Here is a 19,525-nt window from a genome sequence, read left to right on the forward strand (position 1 = left end):
AAATTTTCATAAAAGAAAACGAAATTAAATTATTTCCTTTTAATTTCATTTCTATTAGGTTTTAAAATTAACAAATGGCTCTATCGGACCGTAGTCGTTAAAGAAAATAGAAGCTTAATAGGCGCGACGATCAACCTTGATATGAACGCGTTCTTTAATTAGCGAAGGGTCATTGTACCGTTTTGCAAATGGTAGGCACTCAAGGTTGAAAACATATGAAGAATTAAAAATAAACCTGTTTGGAGAATTCACCATTGCGATAATAACCAGAGACAAAAAAAATATATAATAGTGAAATAAAAACATAAATTTCATTCACATCTTTGAATGTCTTTAAATTGTTTAACCTATGTTCATGAATTGCATTTGCTTGAAATCTTGATGACGTCATGCGTCAATCAGCATCCAACATAACTTGTACTTAAAACAATGACTTTGCAAATTCTATCTTGCTTATTATTGTGCAACATCTATTTTCAGTGAAACGGCAACTATTATTTATGCTATGAAACGGTGATGACGTACGATTCAAGCCTTACGGGCCACGACCGTAGCCTGCACAAATTATATCAATTGTGTAGGACATTCTTTAAGTTTGTATTGAAACGCAATGCTATGATGACAATGAGAATAACCTCTTAATAATCGGACACGATATACTCTTTAAGTCTTTACCTGATTTGAACGTCCGTTTCCTTCTTTTACATTAAAATGCAGATGTAAACTATTTTTAAAAATACATTTTAAAATATATAAGGGGGACCGGAGAGTTACGTCGTTTCTGTCGACATATTTTACAGAAAAACCGATTGATTTTTACCGCTCCGGCATTGAAAATTTGTACAGTAGATGGCAAAAGGTTGTTGATAACGAAGGTGAATATATTGTTGATTGGATTGATATGATTAATATATATGACATAGGTCACATGATTTAAAAAGTTCTAATTAAAAATTTAACATAAGGAAAAGGATAAGGTTTTCATAGTTGGTAGATATTCTACTAGTATAATAAAAGATACAGAGAGCAAAGAGTGGGCCTGGGCAAAGACAGGATCTTGACACCAGTGTTCTAGTAAGATTTCAATATCTATCTTTATAAAAACATCGAATACTTCACCTCTTCCGTAGACGAATCGAATACTCCCCTAAGATCCGTAGACAAACGAAAGTAGTAGATATAGCCCTACCAACTATCAAGTTGAATTAGCAGTGAGTTCGCCACATAACGTGCAGAACGAATGGCTCCTGGGACCTCAACATACTGAAGTGGAGACCACAGACCGATAAACACAGCGTAGGATATCCAGCAACAAGATGGACACTCGATCATATAAAGTTCGTCGGCAGACGAACATAATTCAGTTGAAATGAGGCCTCAATACTTAAGATCATTTGTGATTTTAGACGCCTACAAAAATTGATAAATTGATTAAAAAGCGCCATATCATCAGCCAGGTTTGATGCAAAAAATTCATGGCATAAACATTAAAGTTTCAACCGGTAAAAGTCAGTTTTTATACACGATGTATCACAGCAACATCAATCTCTTTTGTCTGATTAAGAAGTTTTTATTACAGAGCAATGACATCATTATATTAAAATCGCATAGAAATAATTAAAAGTACACAAAGAGCCATGCACACACGGCTGAAATAATAAAGTACGAAATTTAGATCGATGTACATCTTAAGCGATAAAGAAGCATACCTCTTTATATGTAATAAATTTGTTATAACTGAAGGTTGATTTGAAATTTTTCCAAAATACTATTAAGTATAGTCCGTATACGTGGCAATTGGAAATAGGTGTAAAAGCTTTAAAAGCGTTAGTGGGCTTATCAGCAATCAGCTTCGTAGGTCACAGCTAAAAATAAAATCTCTTAATTAAAAATTCTCCCTTTCGGCATCAGTGGCATCGGGTGGTGGAAAATGTCCTCTCTAGCGGCACGGGCGACTTACAGAAATAGTCATAATCGTATCCGTATTGCACTAACTATATCCAATCACCCTATAGACCTCATAGCAATTAAATATTTAAAAAAAAGACTTTTACGATTTACCACAATGTAGTTGTTATGTAAGATTTTGTAACCAAAAGTATTTTGAAACATGTAAAATATATATGTCAAAGTGAAATATAATTTATCAATTTTAAACAATGTTTTTTAATCGTGTTATTATTAAAAACATGTTTAATAATATTTTATTACATAAAAACAAGACGTAGTTAAAATGTCCAATACCGGTATGAAACATGATTTATGTGCAGTTATTTGAAACACAAAATACCGTCGTAAGTCGTAAATTGTTACAACAAACAATTGTTATTCATTCCATAAATATCTATTTAGTTTTTTATGTCTGTCCTGTTCATGTACAAGCCTAACCTTGACATTTGTATCGGGGTAAAAATGAAATTAAACAATATATATAATTAAGCAAATCGCAATATATATATATGTGTGTGTTCCCAAATATGATGTAATTACCTATGTACCATAAGGTTCAATAAAGCTGGTTCGATATTTTATCAGGCAATATCGTCATTATTATTTCAGCCGTAGGTCTGTAGATAGAAACAAGCCTCCCTTGTAGAGGCGGAAGGATCGGTTAGAAGCGGCCTGCATCCAGTGTCTTCCAATAACCTTAACAAGGTCGAAAATCCACCTCATCGAAATCTTACGCTACGCTAGTCGGTATGTGGTCTCCACTCAGAACCAAAAAAACGTTTACCAGCGTTTACTTGCTTTGTCGGGTCGTTACAAAATCGGGTAAAATAAGTTTTTCGACTTTTTTTTCTGAATTCTCTTTCATTCTTCACGTTGTCTTTTATACCTTCTTTTTATGCTACACTTAATTTGCTGTTCCTCACTTGCAACACCCCTTCCTTGTATCGCTTTTCTTCCTTCATTTACATTCCTAGATCACAGTTCTTTACATTGTTTATCATAGATTTTTGGGTCATTTTATTTATTTACATCTTTTTTGGCGATTTACGTTATGCTTATGCATGTTTTGTGGCACGCCAATATTTTAAGATTTTTCATTCAAGCCGCGTTGGGCGTATACGACCCAAATTTTAAAAATTAAAAAAAAAGCGTTTAAGACGTATGCTTACTGTTTTCAATACTGCAAAGCTATAATTAACAGGAAAAGTTATAAATTTTAATATGAATTACGTACACGCATACGTGATGTGAAGTTATCTATATTCGACCTAACAATTCATTTTTTAAGAATCCTCTGCAAATGGCCTAAACGGAAAGTGCAGCGGAGGTAGTATACACGCCCCACATAGCATGGAATGTGTTAATTAAAATCATTTTAGATTATTTTCCCTGTATGCCTTACTAAGTGTAATCTGAACTTGCCCACTGTCAACTTTCCAATTCGCTAAACTACGTCGGTTATTTTCTATCATCAGCGAATTTAATTTCTGATACGATCCTATAGAGATTCCAGAACATAGCTCTCCTTACGACTAGTGAGTCGTACGTAAGAGTCGTACGTCGGCATAGCCTTTTTCATCAGTGGATGAAAAAGGCTATGCCCTCCATGGCTCGCTAAGCGGCTGTGAGCTTGCCAATAAGGCTTTGTTTTAATTTATTTTTTTCTTAAAGAGGGTTTCAAATGCAGCTTACGTTCATTCATGTTTAAAAACAATTGTAATGGTTCAAATCTGAAATCTCATGCTACTAAATTAAATAATGTATGGTTTGGACCTGCTTTAAAATATCCAATTACACGCTTTTTATGTTATCCTAGTGACGTTTAATCATTTATAGTGTAATCCACGTGACGGCCGTCTGTCTTCGTTTCAAAAATATTAATTAGGTCATACAAACTACACTAGCGAGCTGTCTTAAAATAAATGATTCGCGGCCGCCTGTCGTCATCGTGCGTGAGTGAAAAAATGTACAAAGTTGCATCATCCGGTAACGGCTAGGTAATGAACGTTGTAATGAAACGGTGAATGTAGAAAGCAGAGTAAATAGAAATAAAAAAATCCTCACATTTTTATATATATATAGGGCGGCTTACAATACCGGTATTCCGAATACCGGAATGTGTGCGTGTGTTTGTGTGTCCCATTAATCAACGTCAATCTGAAATCCGGCGGAAGAACGGAAAATTTATCGAAAAACAATTCTTGTCGGGTATTTTTAAACTTTTTCGCATCCTGCATTGTTCTTTTTTTAACCATTATTCATGATGATTGATTACAATGTTAATGCACCTAATACAAAAATTATTACATATTAAAATTATTTTTTGTTTACTATCTGTCCCAGCAGAATTTTACTTGAACAACCATATTTCAGAGCGATCCCTATATATAGGATGATTAAATACAGCTTCGAAGCTTTTTGCTGACAAATGCTATACAACTATCTACTTAAAGCTTTTACACCTATAATCAATTCCTGTTTAATACAACATGTTTATAAACATGTATACAGTTTCAATTTTGTTTTAGAAATTGGAAATCTGTTTAGCATTTGCAGGCGTAAATTTTGCGAAGTCACCTTGACTAATATTAATGATGGTCATTTTTCATAACATCTTTAGTAGACTATCAATTTGGAAAGCCTACATTTTCTCCCGAACTGAGCCCGGGCCGTATTTCTGAGAAGTCATAGACCAGTAGCGTCGGACGCAAGCGCACTTACCCAAGTTTCTGTATTTCAAAACGCCTGTTGCATCAAATGGCACGTTTATGTCGGCACTTTATGATATATAAAAATACAATGTAAGCACGGAAAACAATTGAATGTCTCACTAGAGAATGTAAAATATTTTAAAACAGTTTTACGATGAATTGAAATCACTTTAGTAACAGACAAGTAAAATAAATTGATACTTAGATATAAAAATTTAAATGTAGGTTCAGAATCGATAATTCTAGAACTGAAATGTATGTTTGACCAAAATATCGATGCATTTAAAGTAGTAAAAGAATATAATTGCATAACCGCAATGTAAAATCGCATTATTGCTGAAAATTTATTAATATACGGTAGACACATATTTAGCTCAAAGAATTGCGCGTCTGAATTGGCTATGAGCGGGGCGGGTCACTCGTGCAACCGAGGGACGTTGGGGCCGAAAGGTTCTCGAGTGTCCACGAACCGGTTGACGCGGCGTGGGTTGGTGCTCCACTAGGTGGACCGACGACATAGTTAAAGTCGCAGGAAATCGTTAGATGTGGGCAACGCAGGACCTGTCATCACGGCGATCTTTGGGGGAGTCCCTGACTTTTAGTGGTTATACATAGACTAAAAATAAGAAGTAAGACTTCCGCCATGCAACAGTTGTCGTGCAATAAAGTGCACCGCCCAGCAGCCCGCTGATAAACACGCATACGGCAAACAATGCCAATTACACAACTACCACCGTTTAATCACTCAACACGTGTTTCACCTCTCCACGGGGCATCCTCAGGAGTAATGTTACACCGATTAGTGCTAAACGCAGAGTGCAGAGTGGTAATTGTGTAATTCGCATTGTTTGCCGCATGCGTTGCTACAGTACTTACAATATTCTTAACGTCAGAACATTAATACTTTGGACGGCTCTGGTAGATGGCGATAGTAGATAGCCTTACACAATCGATTGTGGTAGTCCCATATAACGGTACCGCTCGGTTGTTTCAGAATCAAGTAACTAATAAGAATCATGTATATAAAATTAAAACAACCATATCTGAAATATATTTTAAATCGAGTATATCCTCAGGCAGACTCATCACTGTTATCAATTATTCTAATAACATCACGTTTATCTATAGGCATATGGAAAAATTCTAAATGGGTCAAACAAAACAAATCGTGATATATTAAAGCACGTTTTGTTATAAAAACTCGTATATCAATAACAACATTATATCCTGTTTACCGCCCGACTGATTTTATTATATAAATAGCAATTTTTTTGGCCGCTATAAATCATAATTATTATATATCTCACTGTAATCATCTAAGCCGTTTTGCTATTCACAACTAACAAAAAAATAAAGGTTTAAAAATTTATTAACCTGTCAACTGCCTATGGACATATCAGTTTGAACTACCATAGTACGTACGGGTCAAATCTGTCCGAAATAAAGCAAGGTATATTATATCGAATCAACATAAAAATACAGTTTAAAATCGCTTGTGTACTATAAACCACAGGATCATAAACAATAATATTTCAATTATAATTTTTTAAAAATCATTCCTGACACTGACAGACGCCACGTTGTGGCAAACATAAGGTTAATAGGTATAATTCCATCACTTTTTTAAGGATATTTAAGAAGAAACAGCTGCCTATTTAAAGGAGATATCCGTTTCTAATTAAAGTCCAAGGCCAAATAAAAGTTTAGAGTGTATTTTTTTCTCAAAGAGAAATAATCACTATGAAGTCGAAGAGCTTCGCTACCATATTGGTTTCAGACTAATCATCCTGCTTCCTCACACCAACAGAATCTGCCAATGAGACTTGGGCATTAAGTTAGGTCAAAAACAAAAAGGTTTAGTATATCCCATGTGGTTTACTTCACGCGAGTGTTCCATTATACTTTATATGTCCCCAATATTGGGCAGAGAGCGTCCACAGTACATCACCATCCCAAACGGTCTTGAGCTTCACGCTTTACTTCGCTCCACGTCATCCCAACTGCCATCACTTCTGCAGTGATCGTCCGCCGCCAAGTTTGCTTAAGGCGGCCACGTCCTCGTATATGATCAGGGTCCCTTCGGGGCGTGTGGCCTATCCAGTTCCACTTGCTTGCGTTTGATATACTATGGTATGGTTGTTTGATATGACATGGTCGATCGACATCTGTCGACGTTGGAGACTTTCTCAGGACAGTATATACCGAGAATACGTCGAAGACAGTTGTTAATGAAGACTTAGAGATATCTTTGGTAACATATCCACGTCTCGTATCCATATAGCAACACGGTTTTCACATTGAACCGGAACATTTTAAGCTTAACTCTCCTAGTCAGTTTCCATATACATATATTAAATTCGATAGCCTATATTTTAACGGATAATATTACAAGTAATTATCTTAATTCGAAAGGTTTATGCATACAACGTCAGAAGACATATGATAAATTATGCATTACAGTCGTCTTAATCCGTGTAACTGATATAGATATGGTGATTACTTTGATTCATGTACACGTGTGTACTGATTTACAAGCGTTTAGCGTTCCCTTCTGTCATCTTTCTATGTTCTTTTAGTATATCTTATTTCGTTCTTTACATTTTCTTATGTACTCTTTTCTTCCATTCATAATACTACCATCGCCTCTTTTTCTTCTCCGCATTCTTTTAGATGATGATGGTTGGAGATTTTCACTTAACTGTCTTAGTGCCTAGGCGCCCTATAGCACACCCCTATCTATTTTCTTAAGCACGTCAGCGAGTTTTTTAAATTGCAGCAGTGGCAGTCGTGAGCGTGTGACTTGTAATTTGTCATACAATTTATGTTAAACTATATGCAAAGTTTAAAAAAATCGCAATTTCCGAAATATTTCCGATAATACCAACACCGACACCATACTTTGGTCTTGAAAAGCTACCAGGAAGAATATTACAGCGATGCATATGATTCGTTTAAATAACTCCAAGTACGTATAGTACTTACCTATTGACCCAGTCTTTGTTCGTTATTTTATTTCTTGTTTTATTTAATTTTTTCGGACACCATTGTTACCTGAAAACAATTGTAACGAGTATTATATATTTAAAAGTATAAAACGATAGAACGGCTCTTAGAAATACGGTTAAATTTTTACATTATTTTGATTTTAAATTGATCAATCTTACGCCCGAAATAAAAGTCACAGATTTAAAACAGTGTATTGGGGCCTCGAATGAAATTCATCTAAGAATAACAGCTGGCTTTTGTGATAATCGTGGGTTGACCTTTGGAACAAAAGAAAGTGGGCTTCAAAGATCGACCACTTCGCTCACTTCTATTCGACCACGTTACGACTACCGGGCAGTTAATATGTAATAAAATAATATTATCAAATTAAATATCACAAAGAATTTTACGACCTAATATTGAAAGGGGACATAACAAAGTGACCTGTGCAGATTGCAACATACGGTCAGGACGTCTGCCAATCAAGTATCTATCTCCTAATTCAACAGCACTAGCCAACAAATAGGAAGTCATTTGCGAGCACCCTCTTATCCCATCGTCGTAAGTATTAGAGAGTACTGTTCGACAATTGGAAAATTGTGGTCTAGGACCTTCTGCATACAAAATCAAGTCAGAGTTTAACACCACACACACGTGAGCCATACAATCACGCAGCCATCGACACGTGAACATACTTGTATATTAAAAAACACCAAAAATTTCTGGTATAAAACTGCAAAAAGAATCACAAAATCTATAACAAGCTTACCGACCCCATTCAAAAACTCTAAATTAATAATATTATTATTAATAAGTGGTCAAGGTCACACTTAATAAAACTTATTAAATAAAAATTATCTTTTGAGACATCTTGTGTATTAGTGTCATTAATTTATAACTGAATAATATGTAAAACAAGTTGCAAATTATAATATTTTTCCTCTTACATGTTGAGCACACATAATAGATAGTGTTATCTCACACTCAACTAGGTGCTAATTTTTATGATGTATGTCTGATAAAAATCCTAAAAAAAAACACAACCTAACAACTAAAGTAAAATAAATTCCTTATTTAATTATTTTCCTGTGAACTTTTAAATAACATGATAATCATGCATTGAACACTTATCTCATTAAGTATATAAATACAACCCCTAACAAAACTATTATATTAGCCCCCTATTTTCACAGTCACAGAGAATGATTCGGGAATAAAAAGATCCATAAAGGAAAATAACTGATATTGCACAGTAGAAGTTTCAACTAGAAGTGGCAGTGGATAGACCAGTCCAGATGGCCGCTGTGGCCTTAAGATTCTGGTGTGGTAATAACTGTTCAGCAAAGGCAATGTGGCAAGTCCACCCATTTTGTTGACAACCTTGTTTGGGTCGATAAAACATGTTACAACTAGTCATATAGGAAATCTATGGAGACAGGTCCGCAGCAGTAGAAATCCTACAGCTTATGATGAGATGACAGTATTGGCAGTATCACCTTAAAAAAACTATGCATAAAATTCCTTAAGGGACAGTTTTTTTAATCACATGGAGGGCGTGTAGAAAATATGTAAATGCAATAATTTTAACACATAATTTTAATCATTATCATTATTACAAGAGACAACTAACTGCATCTGTTTGTATGGTGGTAAAGATTTAAAAAAAATAGTTCTTATTATCAATTTATCTGCAGTAACTCATTAAAGCTTTGATCAAAGCTACTGGTTTTTAGCTAAAACATATCTCTTGGTGCATCTAATTATCTTACCATTGGTTTTTAATGTGAAGTTTTGTAGATAGATAGCCCTCAGAAAGTACCAAAAGAGGCACTTGACAGATTGAATCTTAAATATATTAATTAACACTTTTAACTTAATGAAATCAAACATCCAAAATGATGGTAATGATGACTATTTTAAATAGTGCGCAATAAACTGTCTTTATTTTTAACAATGAAAAGGTCACAACATAATGTTCTTTAATTTGAATATTTATATAAGGTAACATGAATGCATTAATTTAAAACCTATAACGATTTTTTCGTATCTCTACGTATATTTTCAAATGTAAATACAAATAATGGTTTTACTTGTAGAGCATTTATATTTATATTTATTACATTGTCTATTTTACATAAACACCTCAGAAATTGACATGATTCAGATTAGTTCATTTGGAGTTTATTACAAAGATAGATCTTTACTTAAATTTATGCTTAAACCTACACAGTTTATTGCAGTACGATATCATCGTAAATTATATTGAGCCGGAAATTATTTCTTAGGTGAAATATATAATAGTAATCGTTTTCATTTTATCCACGAGTCCCAATTATTATATTCGAACTTTTCCCGAGGAATCAATAGTATTTGTTTTTATCGGCTAATTAAACATATTTAAAGTTATCAATATTTTATTCATGAAGACAGAGCTAATGAATAAATGTTAAAAATTTAGTTTGTTAAAGCTTACCTAAAGTGTTTTTCCATGATTATCTGCCAGGTTTGGCTACCTTCCTATAACTCACATTACCCACATATTACGTGCACATTTTGTTCACATGTTTGTAGTTAAAAGTTTTAAATATAAATCATACTATATGTAATCCACATTTTACATTTTAAATCGACGCCCTTTCCCCTACTGGATCATGACATTGACATTTAGTTAATTAATGTCAATTTGTAAGAAAACTTATTAGAGAAATTTGTCGATCAATTATATGTGTATAATTGTGATCTTCAAAATATAAAATTTAATTTTTGTAATTATTAATTTCCATATGTGTAACCTACGATTCTACATTTAAAAAAATGGACTTAAAAAATTACGAACTTAATATTTTATTTTTAACTACCTTAAAAAACTATTTCGGGGAGTTAATCATGATATAGCTTGCATAAAGAATCGCAGCTAACATAATCAAGCACGGTACCTTTTTGGTAAATACCAACTACTATGGAGATAAACTTCAATTGCATAATTATTATTAATTGCATGTTAGTAAAATTGTAGGATGTTAATACAAGGTATAAAACAAATTAAATTATTTTAAACAAATTATTCATGCTTTATTTAAACTTAAGGTTCTAAATTCCATTTAAATTCCATTTAAAAATATGAGGTAGATTTTAGATAAAACATCACAATCTCATAAAAGTTCTATCAAGATCTTGGTCTCTTCATAGCTTTTTTCTCTTTGTTAATCTTATATGCTAATGACATTTTTTGTATGTTTTCTTTATGAATTTTTTCATGATCAACAATTCTTTTAGGATACCCTTCCCCTATAATGCAACCAGCAGTTGTTTGCACTGACTTAGGTGCTTTCCAAGGCTCATAAATATATTCATTAGGGTATTTCTTTAATTCTGGAACATACTTTCTAATATAAAGACCATCTTTATCGGTTTTCTTTCCAAATGCAACAGGGCTATAAACTCTGAAGTATTTATAAAAAAAAGCAGATGCTGATAACCACATCCAGTTACCAGCATTTAAAGACCAATCATAATCAAGGAGATATTTTTCAAATACTTTTGCCCCTTCCTCCCAAGATATCCATAAATCACCTCTTGTTAAGAAGCAAGCAACCATGTGTCGAGCTAAATGATGAATCCATCCTTCAGTCTTTAATTGGCGCATTATAGCATCAACAAAGGGATAGCCCGTCATGCCTTCTGCCCAAGCTTTTAAATGCTCTTCATTTTTTCCCCAGGGAATCTGTGTACAAATCTTATTACCAACCATTCTATCAAAGTTTTCTGTTCCCGCACCAGCAGTGTAATAAAATTCCCTCCACATTAGTTGCCCTAGAAGTGATACAGGTGGTAGGGTATGTGGCATTCCATTTTCAACTTGTTTAAGCTTATGATAAAATAGTTTTGATGATAGACAACCATGACTTAGATATGGACTTAAAACTGTGGTACTAGGTTCAATACTATTAGGTGATGAATTTGGTTTTTCAAATTTACAAACCCACTCTTTTCTAGACATATACATATTAAGTCTCAATATACCTTCAGTTTCACCTCCAGGATATTTACATTCAGAAAGATTTGTTATGTCAATACCAATTTCTTCCAAGGATGGAACATTAAATTCATCAGAATTAAAATCCGACGCCTTACAACACTCTGAAATTTCTTTTTTAATTTCTATTATTTCTTTAACTTGCACATCCTGAACTAGAGAAAGAAATTTTTGATATGTAAGTGGTACACTACCATTATTCTTTTTAAGAACAGCATTGAAATCATAAACTGTGTGTTGAACACGTTTAACAATAAAAATATCACTTTTTTCAGCGATTTTTTCTATAGCTTCATCTTGTTCAACTATTTCAGGATCAATATCAACTTGTGAAGTTAAAAATTTAACTTGCCATTTTTTAAATAAACTTGGCAGGCAATCAATTGGCTTACCTCGTAATACATACAAACGAGTATTCAATTTTCGTAGACTAGCGTCTAAATCTTTTAAACTTTGTAATAGAAATCGTAACCTGTTATGCCCCGAATTACTGAAGTTGTCGGTATTTAAAATATATACAGGCCTTAAAACATGTTTCCGATTTTCCGCCTAAAATCACGAAAAAGTAACATTAATAACTATCACTAATACCTGTAAATAAATAACATAATAATTCTCACTTCATTAATAGCATTTCTTAACGCGAGGTTATCGTGTATTCGTAAATCTAAACGAAACCAATGCAGAACTGTTGGTGTTTTAGCCATTTTTAATTAAAATTTCCAATTGTTTTTATAAATATAACTATTATTATTAAAGCTACGTATCTTCCAACTACAATATTATGTTCATATATATCGACCATAAACATGAATCAAAGCAACCTGTCATCATTTATGTACCCAATAATGTTAATGTTTTTTATTTGTAAGAATAAAACATTGTTATCAATATTATGTTGCCACTAAGCACATTTAATTTTACTTTGAAATTATATATTAAACATAATAAACTCTTGGAATTTTAAACATTATTTAGTTAAACTAGGAAATATGTCTTTAAGTTTGGTTTTGACAGTTGCTATGACGACGTCGTGTCATAACATTAGAATCTAAAGTTTAATAATATTCTAGGTAATAATTTTTGATAAAGTAAATTCTTATTTAAAAATTACACTTATTAAAATGTCGAAAGTTATGTAAATATGTTTTTTTAACCCATCAAATTATGAAGTGACGTTATAATATGCCAAAAGTTATAGAACTAACTGTTCAAATTGATGTCCAGAAGGTAAAACAGATTTCAAGCATTTCATCACCATCACGGATTTACAGAAAAAAGTGATAATATTTGACGGAATTTTACTATCCAGTACTGCGTGGTTGACATGTAAACTATATTAGCCAACAACATTAAGTATCAATCCAAAATATATGACTTCTACTAGACTTACGACGGTAGCTAGAGATAAGACAGCTTATTTTATTATCGTAGCTTTAGTAATAAATTTTAAAATCATTTTTTTTGGTTAAAAAATGCACTATTTTCTTTTACCAATGGCTAGTAAAATGTCATAACATCTGTTGACAAAATATATACAACTGGTGTTTATTTAACCATCGAAACAAAAAAAGAATCTTATTTAAATATATATTGTTAATGTAAAAAACCAAAAATCGCTCATTCGAAATATCCAGAACAGTTAGTCTTCAAAGAATATGTTTCATCAGTACTTGTCTAAAAAATATCCTAATGAAAAGCATCATAAGATTTATTAACAAGTGTCAATACAGCCTAATACAATAAACTGTTTTATTCACTAATTTAAATAATATTTAGATATAATTTGCCTCTGTCTATCAAAATCAATGAAGTCTTTTAATAGAATTTATGATATTACTCATTTATGATGACACAATCTGGTATGAAAACACTCTCTAATTTAACAGTTGAATCACTAGACACACACACACACACACATATATATATATATAAATAAATAAATAATATTTATATTTTTTAGGTATCATGTCCGGGTGTGTGGCTATGCCAATCAGGCCGTGTATCTCTTATAGTATTTGCCCTTGGCACAAGTTACCAGACATGTATGCTCCCGCCAACCTTTCCACTCCTCTTCAGAGATTCATTCTACTTCCGCAAGCGTTTTAGAGAGACTTGTGCTCTTAACAATATTTGCTGCTTGTTAAGTAAGTACACTATGCACAAAACATTATTTTCTTTACTGACTACAGGAGATGTCTAGTTTATGATAAGTTTGATAAGGTAAATAATGGCTAAATTGTAATGATACGCTTTTATGGGTTTTATAAATAGAAACCAAGAATAAGACCTGTTAAAAAATTAAGTAATTACTTATAAGCACACTAGACGTTTAAATTACAGCAGGTAAACTTCTGCTTAGAAACTTTGTTTATAGCAATTGTGATCATATGTCATATATCTTTCGCATATAGTACATATCATATCATAATGCTATAGAATTAAGCAACTGTTTTTGCTTACTTCTAATCATGTTACATTTAAATTAAATAGTTTCATATTTAGACCACATCCAACCAGTTCTATCGGAAATCTATGGGGGCAGCATGTGTCCAGAAGTGGATGTCCAATGGCTGAATAATGGTCCATCCAATGGTCTAAATTGGTTCAGCAACATAAAAAATTGCGACTGGTATTGTGATGAGACATGGGTGTTTCACATGGCTTTGGTCTCTGATGATGATAGGCGAAAATTCTGTTATTTTGCAGAAGATGAAACTATATATTGCGAGCTGGTCCAATGGAGCGATAGCTGTAATACAGGGAAGTGTGTCATGCTGGCACAGTACCTAGGCTCGCTTAATGATGTCTTATTCCCACCTAACATGTGTTCCAGTGACGGGGTTGATCTACTCATGCGGAGGTCTAAAGGCTTTCCTGTAATTATATATTGTTATAGTAATGATTTTTTTTTACTTTTCTCCATTAATTACCCTCAATTACACAGATTACAGATTTTCAGTGCATAATTATTATATAGGTTGATTGGTTATAAGTGTAAAGGTTTTAAAATGCTGAATGTATGGTCTGTTGTCAATTAATGTACATTACACTCTGTCCAAAATCAATTGTTTCGAAAATAATAAGTAATGTTATGATAATATATACAGTAATAAAAAGTATTTTCAAAATTCCTATTCATATCTATAACTATAATCACCCTGTAAAAATGAATACATCTCTGTTTAATAACTACTGCCTTTCACCATTCCTTTAAATCATTCCAACTTTGTCAATCAATTCAAACTTGATATTTATGATCAACAGAGACCAGAATTAGAAATTCTCACGCATGAAATTAGGTTTCTCGACAAATATTTTACTTTTTATTCTGTAGGCTTGTGGAAAGTTGCCTATGCCACAAAGAATGGCTAATATTTGTAATATTTTTAGGGCATTTTATCTCCAAAAATCGAAATAGCTACAAAAGTACGGATAGATGAATTATGGAATCAGAAGAATAAAAATGTGATGATCAATGTCAGTAAATGTCAGTGCGTGCCAAGACCAGTCCCAGATGGATACAGACAGAAGCCGGTCTGTCACACACCAACATATCACAGGTGATGTAACTTTAAGAAATGTACAATTTACTTCCATCATAGAGCGACTACTGCTAGATAGGCTTCGTTCATAGAATTCCTAAAGGAACAGGTGTAAGTAGTCTGTATGAAGCGCTCGGGGTGTTTATCTACCATGTGGCCGGATGTTCTACAGTGAACTTTAAGGATTAAGTAGCAGTAAGTGTGTCAATCCACTGGACTATGAACATGAAAAGTTATTATCAGCTCAGTAATTGAAATACAGCACCTCCAACTTACACAATAATTGTAATAAACTATTGTTTATTAGTGGATAAAGGATCAATGGTTGTTAGTGGTTCTTTAAAGTTATTACTGACATATGGTTTCAATTGGGCTGTGTTACATATCACAGAGCCAATTAAAGCAATGAATTTCATAATTTATGTGATGGGAAAGTATGGTTTAATGGAAAAAAATATAAACTAATAATAATTTTTTAATTGACTGCCAGGATGGTCCGATTTAATATTACGAGGACCGGAAAGTAATGTCGCTTCCTTAAGTTAAATTCACACGACTACATTTTTAACAAGTTTTTTTTTCTAATCAACAATATACCTATATATATATACAATTTTTTCAATGCCGGAGCGGTAAAAATTTTAATTTTTCTGTAAAATATTTTGACAGAAACGACATTGCTTTCGGGTCCCCCTAATATATGTAGTGAATGATTTTTTTTTTAAACGAGGCTATATATAAGTTCGTGACGTCATTATCGTTATAACCCGTCATTTTACGAAGTTGTATCTGTAAATTAAAAAAAAATCGATATCTTTATTCGTGGTTCTTGTTGGTCTCTGTCCATTTCATATTACAGTAATACCCCGCTTTACGCGTCCCCGTTATAACGCGAATTGCATATTCCGCGCCTAAATGCCTCGAATTACGCGAAGGAGTGCGTATAAATATAATATAGTCATCAACTTCTCTATGGTGTCTTGCCCATCTGTCAAAAAATTAAAAACAGTGTTGGGTGTTATGAACGTATTTTACAAGAATAAACAAAACGTTACCGAAAAGACAATAGATGTATTTTTCCGTAAAAAATAAGAGTATGTATTATAAAGTGTTCCTAGAATTAAAGTGATTGATTAAAATGATTTGTATTTTTTTGTAATAATTTTTGACTATGTTTTAATCATAAACCTCGTTATATGCGGATTTCAGTTAACGCGATTTTTTTTGGAACGTATCCCTCGCTTAAAGCGGGGTATCACTGTATATTTCATTCGTAATCATAAAATAATTATAAATATAAATTATTCTTTAAATATATTTTTTAATTAAATCTCAAAAACGAAGTACTTGTTTGAAATCTCTTTATACATCGCATTACTTCTAGCATGTGACTTATTTTTTATGTTACAGAGCCAAGTGCAATATACAGAAATTTCCGCATCCAACAGTGCGTTCGCTCTCCCGGTCACCATCGATTGAGTCGAGATCGTGTAGCAGTTTTGAACCGAAAGAAAAAGTTGTTTGCGGCTGTCCCAAGTGTGTATAACGTTTTTAGTTAGTTGCTATAAAACCCGCTACATAGGCGCAGTGCGAATTATTTTTAGTATTCTATTGAATTCGAGCTAAGCCCTACAAAAATGCCCTGCGTAATAAATATTACAGTACCCGGCGATAAATATTGCTGATAATAGAGCGTTATCTCTGTTGCAGGAAATACAACGACTGACAAAACGTAACATAGGTAGTGTGGAACAGAGATAGTGCTCTCGAAGCCGAAATTAGCCGATTGTCTCTTTCCAAAATTCGATGTACAATATTTTTCGCCGGGTACTGTACTGTTGCAAATATAAGTATGTAATAAGATAGGGCAATGTAAAAGGTTTAAAAAACCTGAAAATCTAGGTACCTGTCCGTTTTATAGTAATTTCAAAGAGTTACTGTAATATAAACAACCGTATATATAACGCACAAACTCTTACTTACACACATACCCTCTCACACTCACATATACACATACACTGTCACATATTTTTGTCAACTAAATTACTTATTTATTATTATTATAATACCTACAATCATGGGAAAGCTCTACCTGTCTCGTTTCGAAATAAAAAAGCCTTAATTCTGGTGCCTTAGATTTGACAAGAAAGGCCGCGTCAACTCGTCTCCGGCTACCCGCCGTCCCTCCCCCGCTCGTCCAATACGCGGACAACCTTACAACGTATATTATGTAGAGACTTCCAGCACTACACCCTGGTTTGCTAATCACGTGAATGCACGCGAAGACAATATTAAAGATTTCGATGAAGATATTGGGTACGAAGTAATTTCGTTAGAATGTTGAACAGATAAACATTTTTAAATTAAAGTATCTGTACTTTAGTTTTTTGTGTTGTGTTGCTAGTTGAAAATAACAAATTACTGTAAAATATTTGAAATTGTATTTCCAATTTTGAATAAACTTAGATTAAATAGCATGTATCACTATTTGTAATAATACTACAATTATAATTTATTACTAGCTTAAAACAATTCGGGCATTGAGAAAATTGTAGAAATGAAAATTAATATAATTATTACAGTAGTCGGTAAAATACGTATTACGATTTATAGTTTGTTTTATTTATGTAATGTATGTCATATTTTTATTTAAGCTTTTTATTAAAGCTTTATGCTGACAAACGTGCTATATATTTACCCCTTTACAACCCTAATAAATTATATTCTTAGATAATCAAATAAAATATTTTTTTTACCAATTATTCTATTACATTTTTTACAGAATCACCGTCAGCGAACAGAATATTACGGAGGCAGCGAATGCTGATCTCCCTGAAGAGGAGAACTTGCAGAAGGTACTGCTGGAGAGTCGATATGTGGATGAACCACGTTACAGCTGTACATCACGAACGCGACGAGATTACCGCACCCAACTTACTCAGCCATGCATCTGCGACATCTGCAAACGATATCATGAGCTTTTTCACACTCACTCCGACGACAGGTGATGAAGCCCCAAAAAAGATAAGTATAAATATAAAATTAAATTATAAAAATGGTATAGAAAAATACCACTTCGTCCCACCCTTGACATGCTTCTGAAAATGCATCAGGTACACTCGGCTTATAATTCTTTTATACTCCTGCTAAATACGTTTAATTTCACCAAATTTATTTGTCTTGAGAAATAATTATATCAGTATATGTGGATTATAAATCAATAATACCACTGTCTTCGCCAAACATAGTTATTACCGGAAAATGCACAACTTGTATGGTGTAGGTTAGAAGTAAGGGTACATTTAAATGTGTCCATCGAAAGCACGTTGAAACATTCTCGTTTGCTATATTGATAGTACCTGCGTATGCGAGGAGGAACGGGTCAGACTTATTTGTAACCAACCACTGCCTCAGTGTGCTATTTTATTGTTTTTTGTTTAATATGCTATCATATTTTTTGGACCAGAACATCGTAAAACCAATAAAAACAGCAAATTATCAAAGAGATAATTATTATTCATCAATCTAAATATGATACAAACAGATAATTGATGTATAATTTGTCACTAAACAACAATATTGTAATGTGTAAACGCGTTTTTACTTTACGTTACTAATATGGTCGTGCAATAAGATCATCTGTCTCTTTCTTTCATCTAGGGAGGAAATAGTACAACTTCCATTTTCACTGATGTGCATAATTTTTTGTCCCTTGTCTTATATAGAATATTAAACATTGTTATAACATATATAATTAAGGAAATATTCCAAGGTTAATGCAATAAAATGGTCAATCTTATTGTTAAATATATGAATATTTATTTATTTATTGTTTTGTACTGCTTGAAATAGACAGCCAAATAAATTGTTAATAATTATTAAGTATTGTCAGTTGAATTTTTCATACTTTTAATACATGTATACATGGAGTATTGGCCGTTAAAATTCACGCTAATATTGCATGACTAGCTGTCCCAGATTGATTCGTGAGGCCTACTCTGCCTTTGCTGGGTGTAATTTCATAAAACCCACTCTTTATAATTTTTAAAATGTCAAAAATATTTTAGCCATTTTTTATACCTATGAGAACAATTGTTTGAAAATATGATTTTTTATTGAACGCACCATCAACCTTTCTTGCTGGTGAAATTTCGTAAATTGCGTTCTTGGAAATCTATTGTATATCATTACATTTTCTTGGAAATGTAGAACTAATTAGAATCTGTATTTTACATATTAAAAATTGTTTTATATGTTCGTAATTTAAGTGACGTAGAAAATTTTTAATCTTTTTGACA

General features: G+C 32.8%; 3 protein-coding genes across 3 annotated transcripts in view; 1 reads left to right on the forward strand and 2 right to left on the reverse strand.

Annotated features, from left to right (window-relative positions):
* Positions 1 to 10,302, reverse strand: part of Ctns (Cystinosin) — a 52,382-nt gene extending 42,080 nt beyond the window's left edge. The window contains exons 1-2 of the mRNA XM_068774399.1: positions 10,120 to 10,302; positions 7,644 to 7,712 (exon numbers count right to left, since the gene is read on the reverse strand). The gene's annotated coding sequence lies outside the window, so the exon portion shown is untranslated. The remainder of the gene's footprint in view (positions 1 to 7,643; positions 7,713 to 10,119) is intronic.
* A 450-nt stretch (positions 10,303 to 10,752) lies between these two features.
* phr6-4 ((6-4)-photolyase) lies at positions 10,753 to 12,451 on the reverse strand. Its single transcript, XM_068774403.1, has 2 exons — positions 12,303 to 12,451; positions 10,753 to 12,231 (listed from the first exon to the last, which is right to left on the reverse strand). The coding sequence occupies exons 1-2, from the start codon at positions 12,387 to 12,389 to the stop codon at positions 10,813 to 10,815; spliced, it is 1,506 nt and encodes a 501-aa protein (XP_068630504.1). The 5' UTR covers positions 12,390 to 12,451; the 3' UTR covers positions 10,753 to 10,812.
* Positions 12,452 to 12,728: 277 nt separating this feature from the next.
* On the forward strand, positions 12,729 to 18,863 carry LOC137931094 (spermatogenesis-associated protein 6). Its single transcript, XM_068774494.1, has 6 exons — positions 12,729 to 12,912; positions 13,646 to 13,829; positions 14,392 to 14,561; positions 15,076 to 15,245; positions 16,638 to 16,763; positions 18,010 to 18,863. Exons 1-6 carry the CDS (start codon positions 12,868 to 12,870, stop codon positions 18,233 to 18,235), a joined length of 921 nt encoding a protein of 306 aa, XP_068630595.1. The 5' UTR covers positions 12,729 to 12,867; the 3' UTR covers positions 18,236 to 18,863.
* The last annotated feature ends 662 nt before the right edge of the window (positions 18,864 to 19,525 follow it).

This window comes from Battus philenor, unplaced genomic scaffold (assembly GCF_028537555.1).
Source record: "Battus philenor isolate CCGP_79_NKW_IND1 unplaced genomic scaffold, ilBatPhil1.0.hap1 SCAF_7, whole genome shotgun sequence".
NCBI classification, from domain to species: domain Eukaryota; kingdom Metazoa; phylum Arthropoda; class Insecta; order Lepidoptera; family Papilionidae; genus Battus; species Battus philenor.